At 43.2% G+C, this 13,736-nt stretch overlaps 1 protein-coding gene across 1 annotated transcript; it reads right to left on the bottom strand.

The window, feature by feature from the left end:
* Positions 1–10,280: 10,280 nt before the first annotated feature.
* On the bottom strand, positions 10,281–12,428 carry LOC138584726 (voltage-gated potassium channel regulatory subunit KCNF1-like). Its single transcript, XM_069657032.1, has one exon. It carries the CDS (start codon positions 12,229–12,231, stop codon positions 10,735–10,737), a length of 1,497 nt encoding a protein of 498 aa, XP_069513133.1. The 5' UTR covers positions 12,232–12,428; the 3' UTR covers positions 10,281–10,734.
* Between the last annotated feature and the right edge of the window lie 1,308 nt (positions 12,429–13,736).

Raw genomic sequence — 13,736 nt, 5'->3', positions numbered from 1 at the left:
GTTTAATTTAGAAGATGCTTATTTTCAAAGCGACAGGCAGTGCACAGGGCGTAAGGAAGCACTCTTTTTTTTTTTGTATATCATTATCATCACATCACCATCAACAACAAGGTCAATATCATCATCATCATCATGAATATTGTAATCATCATCATCTTCAATATCATCATTATCGATATCATTAAATGCAGAGCTGTGTGAAAGAGCTGGGTGGAGAGGGACTCTGCAGATCGAATGGAGTTTGGTTACTCATTCCACCACCGGGGGGACTACAGAGGAGAAGAGTCTTGCTAGCAACTGAGGGCCCAGTTATGATGGGAGTATCCGGCGCCTGTAACCTCAAAGTACGGTGGCCGACAAGGGCAATCGTGCTGCAAAAGGCCAAACAATTCCCATTATAAGAAATGGACTGCAAATTCAGACACGTAGTAAATTGCAAAACAAATGCAAAAGTCCGAAACAAATGCAACGATGGAAACGTGCTGCAAATGAAAAAACATGCTGCAAAAAGCAAAAACAAATGCATTAATATCAAACGCACAGAAATCGAGAAAACACATGCAAAAGAAAAACGCTGCAAATCCAGACCAACGGAAATGCTCCAGGCCTGTAGGGGGCGCTCAGTTTAAGGTTAGTTATTGACAAGAGAGAGCGGCGGGACAAGACAGTGAATTTTGTGCATGGTTTTTAGGTTGCACCTACCTTCGGCACACACACAGATTTATTTCAAAATAAGAGTGGTATAGTTGAAAAGAACAGAACTAACATATTCACAAGCAATATAGCAAGCATTGAGTTGCTTTGTGTACGTTCATGTTACCTCAAAGCTCTCTTAAGGTCAGACAAGTTTTAATTTGTGCCTCTCTTCAATGCACCCCTCAAGCGTTTAGATATGCAGAGCTTTCTGTCAAAGTAAAAAGGGTGTAATTAAAAAGAACAGAACAAACATTCACAAGCAATGAGCTATAATTAAACATTACAACATTTCAGTGCCATGTGGGCTAATCAACATTCATCTAACTTCGAAGCTCTCTTAAGGTCAAAAGGTCAAACAGATTTGCTGAGATTCTTTCAAAGTGAAAGCGTTATAATTTAAAATAACAAAGACATCCACAAGCAGTGAGCAATAACACATTTGAGCTGCCTATTGTACTCCCACTGTGCCGGCATATCAATAACTAATGCTTCCATATTAGACTCCAGAAACAATAATGAACAAAACCAATAAAGCATAATGGGAGAATATAATAGCATAGATATAAACAGTTTGCTGCTCCCCTTGGTGTACTGCATTACCGATAAGTATAATCAGACAGGTATTTTTCCAGAGGAGAGTGTGTGATGTGGACTAACTGCCCCCTGAGCCTTTACACAAAGATACTCAGCTTGTTCATAGAGCAGCAGAGGCCTGATTGAGGACGGATATGTCAGTGAGTATTTGAAAAGGAAGCCACCGCAGATGTTTTTACTGAGTTAGTGCCACATCACCTTCTCAAGACCTAGCATTAAACTGCGACCACCCGAACCACCCAGTCTCTACTTCATATAAAAAGCACCATAAAAAAAACCCAACTCAGATAACAACCTGGAAAAATGAAGCTATAACTTTTCTGCCAAATCTCGCAGAAGAAAGTGGTGAGTTTAAACATGCTCTATTTTTCCTCTGTGTTCGTCTCAGGTGGATGTCTCTCTGGAAAGTTTTTCGTGTCTCTTGAGGCCAAATTTGGGGACATCTAACACAGTTCAGTTCTGCCCTCAGAGCATAAATCTTTATTTTCATTAAAAGCAAAGATAAAAGGTAACAACCACTACTCATACTCACCGCTGATTTATATTAAACGCTTGGATTCACACATACACAGTATCAGTGCACCCATAACTATCACTCAGTATTCTCCTGCTGCTGTCTTCACTGGAAACTTAGTGTTCGCAAACCCTTATTCAACTCTGCAGGAGCAAAAGCTCTGCATCCGACCACATTTCTATTAGTCATTCTGGAGAGAAGGAGACTCTGCTGTGAGAACTATTTTCCAGGCAAATCACTTCCCTCATATTGCATCTGCAGCTATATTTCCTTTCCATTTATTATGGGTCCTGGGTAAATGTACCAGCAAACAGCAGAAGGCTGCACTTCATCTTCACTGGTCAGTGTTTAGTTTGCTGAGGCACGGCAGTAGTGGTTTCACACTTTACTTTGACATCTTGAAATGTTTTGCCGTAGTCAACAGACAGGGCCATTTAGTAATGCATTTGAGGTAATACATTACCTGAGCACGAGCTATGAAATTAATGTTTATTATATTCTACAGGTTCTATAAATTTTCCCAGCTATTTCTGATCTGTGTTCTTGAAAACTCCCTCAGGGGCAGACGTGAGGATTTTGCAAGAGAACATTCTGCGCTTTTAAAGAAGTGGAAGGAACGACAAGGTTAGGAAGAAAAGAGGACATGGTTATCTTTTTGCAGACAGGATGAGTGCATCATCCGACTCTGCTATTTTGTAGAAGGTCATATTTAATCTATGTAATTATTGTCATGCAATTTCATGCGGCTCTCTGCTTGAATCAAAGTGCCGCAGGCTGCACCTACGCAGCGTTTTTAAACATCCCTGTTAGAAAAGGCATTGGGCACACATTAACGCTCCTGGAGCATGTTTTTCCTCTTCTTCTGAATCTGACATCAGGGAGATTACCTTTTCCCTCTTCTGCTGCTGAAAATACCTCTCAAGCAGAGATAGTGCTGGGAGGGATGGGTTGTTAAGCCATAGCATTATGCACACACATTCTTATTCAAATGAATGTGTTTGACCATCTTCTGCAGGATACGAATCCATTTATATATCCCATTTGGAGCGTTTGAGGGGAGACATTATCTGCTTTTAGTGTGGCCCCGAGAGCAATAATTTACCCATCATGTGTTTTAACGTCTCCGACAAGGAGGTTTTCAGCGCTGTTTGTTTGTCTGTTGGTCTGCAGGAGTACAGAAAAAGGGCCTATTTTTCAAGAAACTTGGAAACGTGGAAGGTAGAAGCCTGGCCCAAGGAAGGACCCATTAATCCAGATTAAACACGAGAACAAGCAGATGGAACCAGATCTGGATCAAATTCACAAATGTGAATTAAAGATACTTGTGCCCACGTGTGCTTCACCTTAAAGGGCCAGTTTACCAATTTTCAACCTCAGTCCTATCATGCTATTATGGGGGGCTAATCCCAAATATGGTAGAAAACAAATGCAATTTAGCTCTGTGTCTTTTGAGGACGCTATCTGCTTCTCCAATGGGCCCTGGAAAACCTCCGCCAGACTTCGTAAAAAGCGTCTTCTGGCGGAGGCCAGGAGCTCGCTAAACTACACTTCCTCAATCTAGGACGCCCGCCTCCGATGTCATGTCTCGTTCAAAATCGTCAGGTTTTAAATGTAGACTGCAGACCTGAAGGTTTTTTTCAATTTAGATTTTATATTCCCGTTGTATTTCAGATTTTGTACTGCTCTGAGCCATTGCCTGCAGCAATCAATGTCCTTGACTGGAAAACGCAATGCACGCTGGGTGTTGTAGGAATGTAGAATGGGTGAAACCACGAGCTGTTTGTACAACTTTCTCCACAGCTATGGCGCCAATTTCAAATATTATTGCCTCTATCGATTACAGAGAACACCAGCTTTGACTGACGGTGGCTTTTTCCAGGGCCGAACTGCTCCTTTAAAACAATAACACTTGTGACTCTGGAGGACTAGAGTCACAGGCAGGTAAAAGTATCGTCCTGTTTTTGCTGACAAGCTGCCATGTACTTTCAGCATTTGATATTTGTGACATATGTAATTGACAATACGGTGTTTTCAGCTTTTTCAAAATAGTAATGTGATGTAGGGTTAGCACTGTGGCCTCACAGCTAGAAGGTTCCTGGTTGGAATCCCTGTTCAGATGTACGGGGCCTTTCTTTGTGGAGTTTGCATGTTCTCCGCGTGCATGTGTGGGTTTGTCCAGGAACTACGGCTTCCTCCCACAGTCCAAAGACATGCTCGTTAGGTTCACTGGTGACCCTAAATTGACCGTAGGTGTGGGCGTGAAAGGTTGTCTGTCTGTGTCAGCCCTGTGATTGACTGGCGCTCAGTTCAGGGTGTACACCGCCTCTCGCCCAATGACAGCTGGGATTGGCTGCAGCCCCCCGCGACCCTGAACAGGATAAGCGGTATAGATAATGGATCGATCGTATGTGATGTATTTTCGATTTAGAAGTATGTTAAATGATGTCTTCACCCTTGACCTCTCAATCTGATATATCAGACTTTGTAAACAGATTTGTATCACTTGCTACCTCACATTTCTCTACATGACTTCATTTTTTCCAAACATCACACATTAATATTTACTGTCATGCAACTTACATCCAACAGGCCCTAATGCAATCAGACACATCAGGATCAACTGTACCGGACACTGCAAACATTTGTCTGCCAACAGTAACACTTTGTCACTCATTTAAAACAGCCAACAAACAACAGGTGTTGTTGTCGCTGTTGTCTGTGTTAAAGTATCATGTGTTTGTTTATTTGTGGAGCATAAACCAAGATTGAGTTGCAACTAAAATGAAGTCACTATTTAATTATGTTATTGTACTACCTTAAATAGAAGAAATGCAACAATATTATCAATGTCTTCTCCATTAGGTTGCAAGTGCTCATCATTGTGTTGCAAAAAGAACTGTGTGAAACCAGATGAGAAAATACTTCTCAGCTGATTTATTACCTCAGTAAATATTGTCCTAATGAGTTTATGTTCTCAACAGCTCCTTTCAAGTCTTCTACAATACATGATGATATTCATTTAGTAAATGATGGTCCCATTTAGAGGGAAACTGATGATAAAGCAGGGTATGCTTCAGGGCGGAGCTACCTGTTATTGACAACTTGCTACATCTGCAATCTGTTATCCAGGATGGAGATGTAACAATGTTCTCTCTCTTTAAAATATGGTCTCTTGTGGTACCAATAAAACAGGATGGTAACAGACAAACTGCCGAACTCAAGACCTCAAAACGGAGCTCACAAGACCAATGGGTGTGGACGTGGTGGCCACGCCCACTTCTTATAGATGGTATATGGTTTTAAAAAGCTGTTTGCACAGACACAAGCTGTTTCCCAATTCAGGGGCTGCATCCTTTGAAGGATGTATTTGAAGACCGATTGCGTCACAGCAGCACGTCGAAGGCTGTCCCAATTCGAAGGCTCCTTCAGATGCATTCGACAAATGCGTCCTCCTTTTCCCGGGCCACGAAGCATCCATCGGATCCCGAGATTCATTAGGCGCCACTTCAAACCAGACCGTCAACTCTCAAGCAGCCGAGGAATACACTTTAAAATGTAAAAATATTTGGTTTCAAATTGATTGAATAGCTGGCGATACAAATGTTAAAAAAACGAAAGGGGCCTTGAAACAAATTATCTTTAAAATAACAGGTTAAGTAATGTGACATTAGTTATGACCTGTTGCTAGGCGACACGAGCAGCATTTGGTGACACAAGGTTAAAATGTCTTTTTAGACGGGGTGGCGAGACTCCGTCTTCGTACCTGCTCTGATCTCAGGGTCTCACTGCGCTCCTCGTGTGAATAGACAGGCAGACAAGCGCTCCGCGAGTAAACGCCAGGGGCTCTTCATGTGGTAACCATGGAAACGGCTTCTGTGCAGTACTATCCCTAACTATACAACTGTATTTTCTCCATAGGCTATAACAACTAGCTAAATTAGCATAGTCAGAAATTGACTGTTACTTATCAACGTCACGTATAGCCTGGCTTAAGTTAAAGCTAAAGTTACATCACCTGATACATCCAGTCTTGCGCCGATGCTCTGCCATGCAAAGGCCCTCCTGTTTATGTCCCGGTAACTGTTTACAAAGTGGTTATATATCTCCGGGAACTCGCATTCATTGAGATCAATAAAGTACATCTATCTATCTATCTAGCTATCTATAGGTGAAAGGAGCGGCATTTGGTGACACAAGGTTAAGGGCGGGATGCAAACAGGAAATCCTCCGTAGACCAGACTGTCTCATTTCAGTTTGGCTCCTTGTCCTTCGAAGGCTGCAGCCCTTGAAGTGAGACACAGCTACAGTTTTCTGAAAGCAGTCCGGACCCACGGTTTAGTTCACATTCACTTCTGCTGAGCTGACCGAGTGAAGAGTTCTGAAAAAGTGGATTTGGATACAGAAATGTGAGTGAGCAATGTAAAAAATAACAGAAAAGTGTTAATAATAATAATAGGACCAGATTTTGACATGGAAACTTCTAGGCACAGAGCTCTTTCCTTTTAAACATTCACAGTACATGTATAAAAAATCACAGCTGCTTAGGGACATATATGTTCAACATAATAAACTTGACTTTGTCTTGAACTTTTGTTTGTGTGTGCCATTTGTGTACAGGCAGGGATTTCCCTATTTTTAGAGAGGAGACATGAGAAGAAAAAAATCCCAGTGCTAAAGGTCACCGAGAGCGGTGCAGCGAGGGCCAAGCGAGGCTGTAACTCAACACCAACATCCCAGTACGTCACCAGTGAACAATCAGGGCCGGGAGTCAGCTGGATGAGAGTCTCAGGATCACTTTGATTACACATGCAAACACAGGAGTTGTACAGTTGTAGAATATCTGGGGGTTCAGGCAGAATGTCAGACTACGTTTATTTACAGCATCCTACAAGCATGATCCATAATTTAACACCAGATTTAATGAAACGCTGAAGTGCAAACGCAGCAGCGTGAGACAGAAGCAGGCACAGCATGCTCTTGACTTTCTCATGTGAATTATTCCTCTGCGCCCTCGCTGCAAGCCGGCCGGGTTGTGAAATGAAATGTCTGTAATATTAAAAAAACACTTTGATAAATAGAACAGAAAATCGTCTGCGAACAAGTTTTCATCGCAGCTTCAGACGTTTATCCATACATCCACGTTTAAGCAGAATGCAAGGAAACAATGTATTGATTTAGTTGCACAAACCGTTAGCTGTAGATGGACATTCTCATTATAATTGTGCCTATTTTTCTGAGGCGATAATGAGCACCATTTTGAATAAATACCCAGGAATACCTCTTATCTTAAACTCCCACTGAACGCCACAGTTGACCAACATGTGGGTGTAAAAATTGGTGATTAGCCAGCAGATCACAGCGGGTCACATTGGAGTGGAACACACGGCTGTGAGGAAAAATGTATGTGTATGTGTGTGCAGAGGAGGGGAGATGTTTGTATACGCCTGTGTTTGTGCTTGTAAATCTAAATTTGAACATGAAGGTGCATGTGTGTGTTTGTATTTGCTACATTGTTCCCGTACACAACGCTCGCCTTTGACATTCCAGCTCCACCTGTCAGCGGGTACACAGGCCTTTCTCCCAGCCTGTGACATGTGTGGGTCTGCTGCTGGTCAGGAGAGATAGCAGAGTCCTGTATGAGGCGTGTGTGGGCGGACAGTCCAGCCCGACCTCCTGCGTGATCTTTATTTCAGGCTGCTAGAACTAAGACTGGTGCTCAGGGGGGGAATCGTTACTGAGGAGGAAGCTGATGCTGAATCAGTGTCGGCTTACTGATCAAACACGCTGACATCTTGTTCCAGTGATTGATGCAGACAGGCTGTTAGTCAGGAAAGAGATGGATGATTCACCCTTCTTCATTAATTTCAGCTGTGACAGGTGATGTTGAAATCAGAGAACTTTACATTTTATATTTCTGATCGAGGCAAAAAAACAACATACCTGGAGAAAGATTTATTTCATAGTGAGAAAATTTGAACTTGAACCATTTAATAATGAAAACTTTCTTTTCAAAACGACTTCTGGAAACTTATTTCAGGTTATAAAAGATTCTTCCGACCATTCCTCAGGGCCTAGCAAGTACGCTCTCTCTCTCCATCTGTGTGTGTGTGCTTGATTACAGGAGTGGGATCAGGTGTGCACTGGTTGGGCTGCAGCTGCAAACCATCTACAATCAATGCTGCTACCAATACTGGGCTTCAACTCCACCACGCTGCCAGATCGTAGACTCACTTGCCTGTTTTTTTTGTTTGAATGATATACTCATACCTGTATCCTTTGCCTGCAGCTGTGCTCGGCCCATCTCCTGCCTCCAATCCACTCCTGAACCCTCTGGATTTCTCCTGGATCACCACTCACTTGGACCTCTGGATTCAACATACTCAGCTTTCCTTCCTGCTAACTTAGCTGCCCTTGCTCTGCTCCACTCCCCGGCTCAGGACTCCCTGACCAAAAGACTCACCCACTTATTCCAAAGTATAGTAGATAAATTCTTCAAATTCTTCTTGCAATAATTACCTGCCTCAGCCTCTGTGTTCTGGATCTGATCTCAGACACTGATCACAGAGGCTGCTATGCAAAGGGCATTGCCCAGCTAGCCCTTCACACAAATCGAACCGCCAACTTTCTCTTGCCCAAGGACACTTTGACATGTAGGAGCTTGAGCCGGGGATGGAACTGCCAACTTTCTCTCGCCCAAGCACACTTCAACAAGTAGGAGATTGAGCCGGGGATCGAACCGCCAACATTCTCTTGCCCAAGGACACTTTGACAAGGAGCAGGAGCCGGGGATCGAACCGCCAACATTTGTCTTGTCCGAGGATACTTTAACTTGGCTCCTGTGGTTCCCGTTCCTCAGACTCTGGTCCACTTACGCTTATTGATAGATGTGTATTGTAATCCAGGTTATAAATGGGAGATGTGTTTTTTGAGTAGTATCTAAGGATGATTAATTCCTGCTGTGAAATGAGTCACACATTGAATCCTTTCTCACTGACAGGAATCACAGCTCACCACAGCTGCTGTTCCACAAAGTGTAAAGATGTAACACTAACCTTGTAAGTGTCCTTCACGTGACGGTGTGATACTGAATGCATTTAAATGATCTTTTTAATTTTTACCACACTTAATCATGCAAAAGGTTGTAATCGTGGCCTTAAAGCAATAAAAAATATTATTGTGTGTTTTATTCTCTGAACACAACACGTTTCCTCCTCTCCTTCATCGTCATCATCAGAGAAATTAATGTTTTAATGTTATTTTTGAAGATTTGAAGATTTTTTCTGTTCAGAAGATGTTATGTAAACAGCATTGTTGCAGAAAGGTTAAAAAGTGTGGGAAAGTGTTGGACTGTTTCTTTAAAAAGCAGTTTTAATATATATTTCAGCCCACACACTTTACACTTTTTACTGCGTAATTAAAAAGTGAAATAGGAAGCACTCTTCATAATCCAGTCCACCCTAAATAAGAAATCTAGACATAAATCCTGCCTAGAGGTTGCAACAAAATCAAACGACCGACATCTGAGACAAGACGTCTGAAATGAATACATCTGATTAGCTCCCCTACTGAGCCGATTAATGCAGTTTCATATTGTTCTCTTTGTACAGCAGCTTCGTGTCAGTCAGACTAATGGTGGAGGAGTTGAGACCTTTCAGAGTATGAAAAAGTCACCTTTAAATGCAGCGCCCATTAAGGCAATTTAGAGTCTGTTACCGAGAACATGTGCAGTGTGAAGTGAGTCATCCTTGCCTTTCTTAAATCTGTAAAGCAGAAAGACACATGTTGCACATGCAGATACTGCACGTGTGATACTTATATTATGGCTGATGACTTACTAGCCTGATAATGCATGCAATCTTGGTGCATTCATGTAAAAAGAAGGGCTCATTGTTTATGGTTTTTATCTCATATTTTTCACAACAGCTCTTTCTTTTCTTCTCGGATGTTCAAGTCAACAAGTTTGTAATCTCAATAAATAATTTAGAGATTTAAAAACCTAATCCTAAGGATGATTTTTCTTTATTTTCCAGCCTGTTGCTCGTTCCTTGGTCATGCTATTCCAGAGGAACCTCTGCTGAGAGTGCTGATGGCTGCTGCAAAATTTAAACCTTTTATATGTGTCCTGCAGCCAAGGAAGCTTGTGAGGTCCTGGTGCTGGTTACATGATCCTGCAGCCCACAGACACTGTCACTGCTTTTAAGATTCCTGCTCAGTAGACGGGTTTTATATGTGAGACGTTACCTCACAATCATCACAAAAATAAGTCCAAGAAGATCAGAGACAGAAACAGAAACAGAAACAGACAGCCCTGATGATATCTTCCTTTTTTACTCCCTACACAGTCTGTGCATCTTAAATGTGTCTATAGTCTTTTATTTTGAAATATATGTCTTTATAAGTATTTAACATCAACAGTTTTTCTCCTGTGTTGCTGTGATGTCTGTGCACCCTCCATAAAAAAATGGGATAACAACACTTCTCTGTTCTCCTGGAGCAGCTGCCATTCTTTATTATTTAAAAAAACACATTCATTATGATACATGTTTCTGTACAGAGGAATACGCTACAGTGCAGTCTACAGTATGAGTGTGAGGATCGGGGATGGGGGGTGTTATATAAGAGGCCTACATGGGGAAAATCAGTGTAGTGGCTTTTCAAACAGATACCCGCGCGTGTGTCTGTGGGGAATCACTGCGCAAAGGCACAGCTCATCAAGTCAATATCTCACACATATGTCCCTTTAATAGGCGCCATTCCTCAAATGCATCAAAGGTCCCTGGAGAAAATTACTGCGGTCCTGTTAGGCCCACGAGGCTATTTACAAGCATGTCTCCATCATGGTGTCATTAACCCTAATTTGGGGATGAATAATTAATCGGATGTTTTGTTGTTTATCTTTTCGCAGGGTGTTTGCGGGTCGTCTTTGTCCCTCAGATGAAATATTCTGTGGCCTCAGCTGTGCTCTCAAAGCTCGTGTCCATGCTGGGGGTCTGGATCCCCGCCCCTCCCCTGGGATCCTTCAGCAATGGGATGTATGTGTCGCTGTGACAGGAGCGCATGGTGTTATCCCAAACCCCTGCGCCGCACACATGTTTATGCGCTCCGGGTGAAGCATCCAGCTCGGCTGCGCCGGAGCGCAGGGCCATCAGCTCGATCTCATGCTTGGCTGCAGTTTCCAGCACCTGTTGCTTGTTGTAAAACAGCACGAAATTGTTGATGATGGGGTGTATCGGCAGCGCTATGGCGATCACACCGCACAGGAAGCTGATGGCCGCGTTGCAGCGACCTAAAGTGGTCTTTGGGTAGACGTCTCCATAGCCCACAGTGGTCATGGTGATCACAGCCCACCAGAAGGACTGGGGGATGCTGGTGAACAGGGTGTCCGGGTGGTTCTGCTCCATCGTGTAGCCCAGGGCGGAGAAAAGGAAGACCCCAACGCCCATGTACATGAGGAGCAGCCCGAGCTCTTTGAAGCTGCTCTTCAGGGCGGATGTGAGGGTCTGGAGTCCGGAGGAATGTCGTGCCAGCTTGAAGATGCGCGCAATGCGCATTATGCGTAAAGCCTGCACCGCCTGCTGCACGTTGGCCAGCTCCATCACTCCTGCGCCGAAGGAAGTCAGAATGAGCACCACGAAGAAGGGCATGATGGCCATGAAGTCAATAATGTTCATGAAAGCCAGCATGAATTTGACTTTATTCGGGGAGGAGATGAGACGCAGGAGGTATTCGATGGTAAACCAGCCGATGCACACCGTCTCGATGACCTCAAGAGTCGGGTGTTCCGTGAGGTGACCCTCGGCGTCCTCCACCTGCAGGTCGGGGATGGTGCCCACACACATCACCACGGAGGAGAGGAGGATGAAGATGAAGGAAACGATAGCGATGATGTGCGCAGGAAGAGAGGAGTCCGGCTTCTCCATCAGCCTCCACAGGCACATCTGGAAGCGCTGCCAGCCTCCTGCAGACGGATCTCCCTCCCGGTCCACCAGGATAGTTCTCACTTTCTCCGCAATCTCCGCAAGTTCATCCTCCACCTCGTTCAGCTGACATTTACAACATTCATCCAGATAATCAGAGTCGATTTTCCAGAACTCCATCTCCTTCATGAAACAAATCGGGCAGATGCCTCTTTTCATGTGAATCTCTCCATAATAATAGAGCTCAATTATACACTTAAAGGCTTCAGGGTCTCTGTCAAAATAAAATTCTCCAGTGTCAGAGTCGTAGTCGTCACATAGAGACGATATTTCTTCATTAGACTTGAGTGAACAGTCCACCAGCTCTGCCAGCCGGGTGTCCGGGTAGCGATTCAACACGTCCCCATACAGCACCTGCTTCACCCCGCCGATGTTCACAACAATCTCCGTCTCCTCGCTGGCTTCAGAGCCGTTACAGTCCGCATAGCGCGTCCTCTGGATCCCCCACATTCTGCTGTCAACAAGTCCGTCAGAAAACAGCCGAGATTTCTCACACAACAGTGCTGTCAAAGTGATCAGAAGTCACCAGGAGCTCTGGCGCTGCGCGTAAAACCTCTTTAATCTTTTATTTACAGAGTTTCAGTGAAAAGTAAGAAATGTTGTCTCAGAGGTGACACCCGCGTGAAGTCTTCTCTGTTCAATACAGCCGTGTTTGGCAGTGAGCAGTGCGCCTGTGCGCTTAGAAAGTTGGCAGTCAAGTGCGCGTAATGTCAAGTTAGACGTAATCAAACCACAGGACTTCCGGCCGTGACTTTCAAATCAAAAACTCACGGGGGAATTATTTGTTGTTGGGTTTTTTTCTATTTTATGTACCAGAATAAAGCCAGTTAAATTGCATGTATCATCAAATTCAGTTACAATATGAATGTATAAAGTAAATAAATTAAGCTTTTAGAGAAAGTTGATAAAAGTAGCCCCAAACTATTGACCCCTAAAAAGGCAATATATTGGCCAAACCCAGGATCCACAACAATTAGGCTAATTCTAGTACACATATCTTTGTGGGTTCTGTAGAGTATGTTAGGACAAGAGGAATTTCTCAGGTTTAATTCCTTTAGATTGTAAAGTAGGCATACCAGTGCCCATTTACAAAGTTATAGTCCTGAACTGCCAAATACTTAGATAAACTAGACTTAGCGATTAGTAGGTTCACATCTAAATCAAAACAACAGCACACTTTCCGTTCATTAAAAAATATGTACTGCTAAAACACAAAAACTAAAATACTTAATCTTTTTTTAAGGTTTATCCAACGTTTCCTTAATATTCAATCAAATTTAGGCCAAGAAGCAAGTCCACATAATCCAGCCACCCTGTGCTTTTATTTTTAAAGCTACCTCCCTTACTTCCGGTCGCGCTCTGCGTGTCTGCAGCTGTCTTGACGCAGCGCAGTGCAGCCAGGCGCAGCGGATCATAAATCTCAGCGGCATGTAATGAATTGAGAAGTAGCAAACAGGGAAATCAGGGACGTTCATTCCGCCGGGTTTTCCCTGGCAGTCGAAGAGCAACGATTAGTCAAAGGTAATCGATTAACATGCAGCGCCACACCAACAGTTAAATCATCCTCGATTCACAACAAAAGCCTATAAAGTGTTTTTCGATCCCCCAGATAAATAGACGCATCATCTATCATCCATTTTGAATGTATTATAGGGAATCAACTAATAACTCAGACAAGAACAGAATAGATCACCTAATCTGCCAGAGAATGGGCTCAATCAACATTAGTTTGTTTTAAATCATATATAATATAGTCATGAGGAGATGTTAATTAACAGGGATGGTGTTGGGAGTACAAGAACGAGTGCCATCAGTGGCGTGATTTTGTTCTCCTGATGCCATGGGCCGGTTTTAAAATATACATTTTCAAAATGAGATATTTTTACAACCTCTTCTCTGAGTTCATCAGACCAGTTCTGCAGTAACTCATGTTGAATTATTGATTAGCAGACAGA

Source organism: Semicossyphus pulcher, unplaced genomic scaffold, assembly GCF_022749685.1.
Source record: "Semicossyphus pulcher isolate SPU_LCO1_2020_fin unplaced genomic scaffold, fSemPul1.0.p SCAF_11, whole genome shotgun sequence".
Taxonomy (NCBI): domain Eukaryota; kingdom Metazoa; phylum Chordata; class Actinopteri; order Labriformes; family Labridae; genus Semicossyphus; species Semicossyphus pulcher.
Note: the sequence above shows the minus strand (reverse complement) of the source record. Positions and strands in the feature narration are given on the sequence as shown.

Bases quoted from the DNA above. Each gene is read 5' to 3' on its own strand.
- LOC138584726 (XM_069657032.1), bottom strand. From the start codon at position 12,231: ATGTGGGGGATCCAGAGGACGCGCTATGCGGACTGTAACGGCTCTGAA.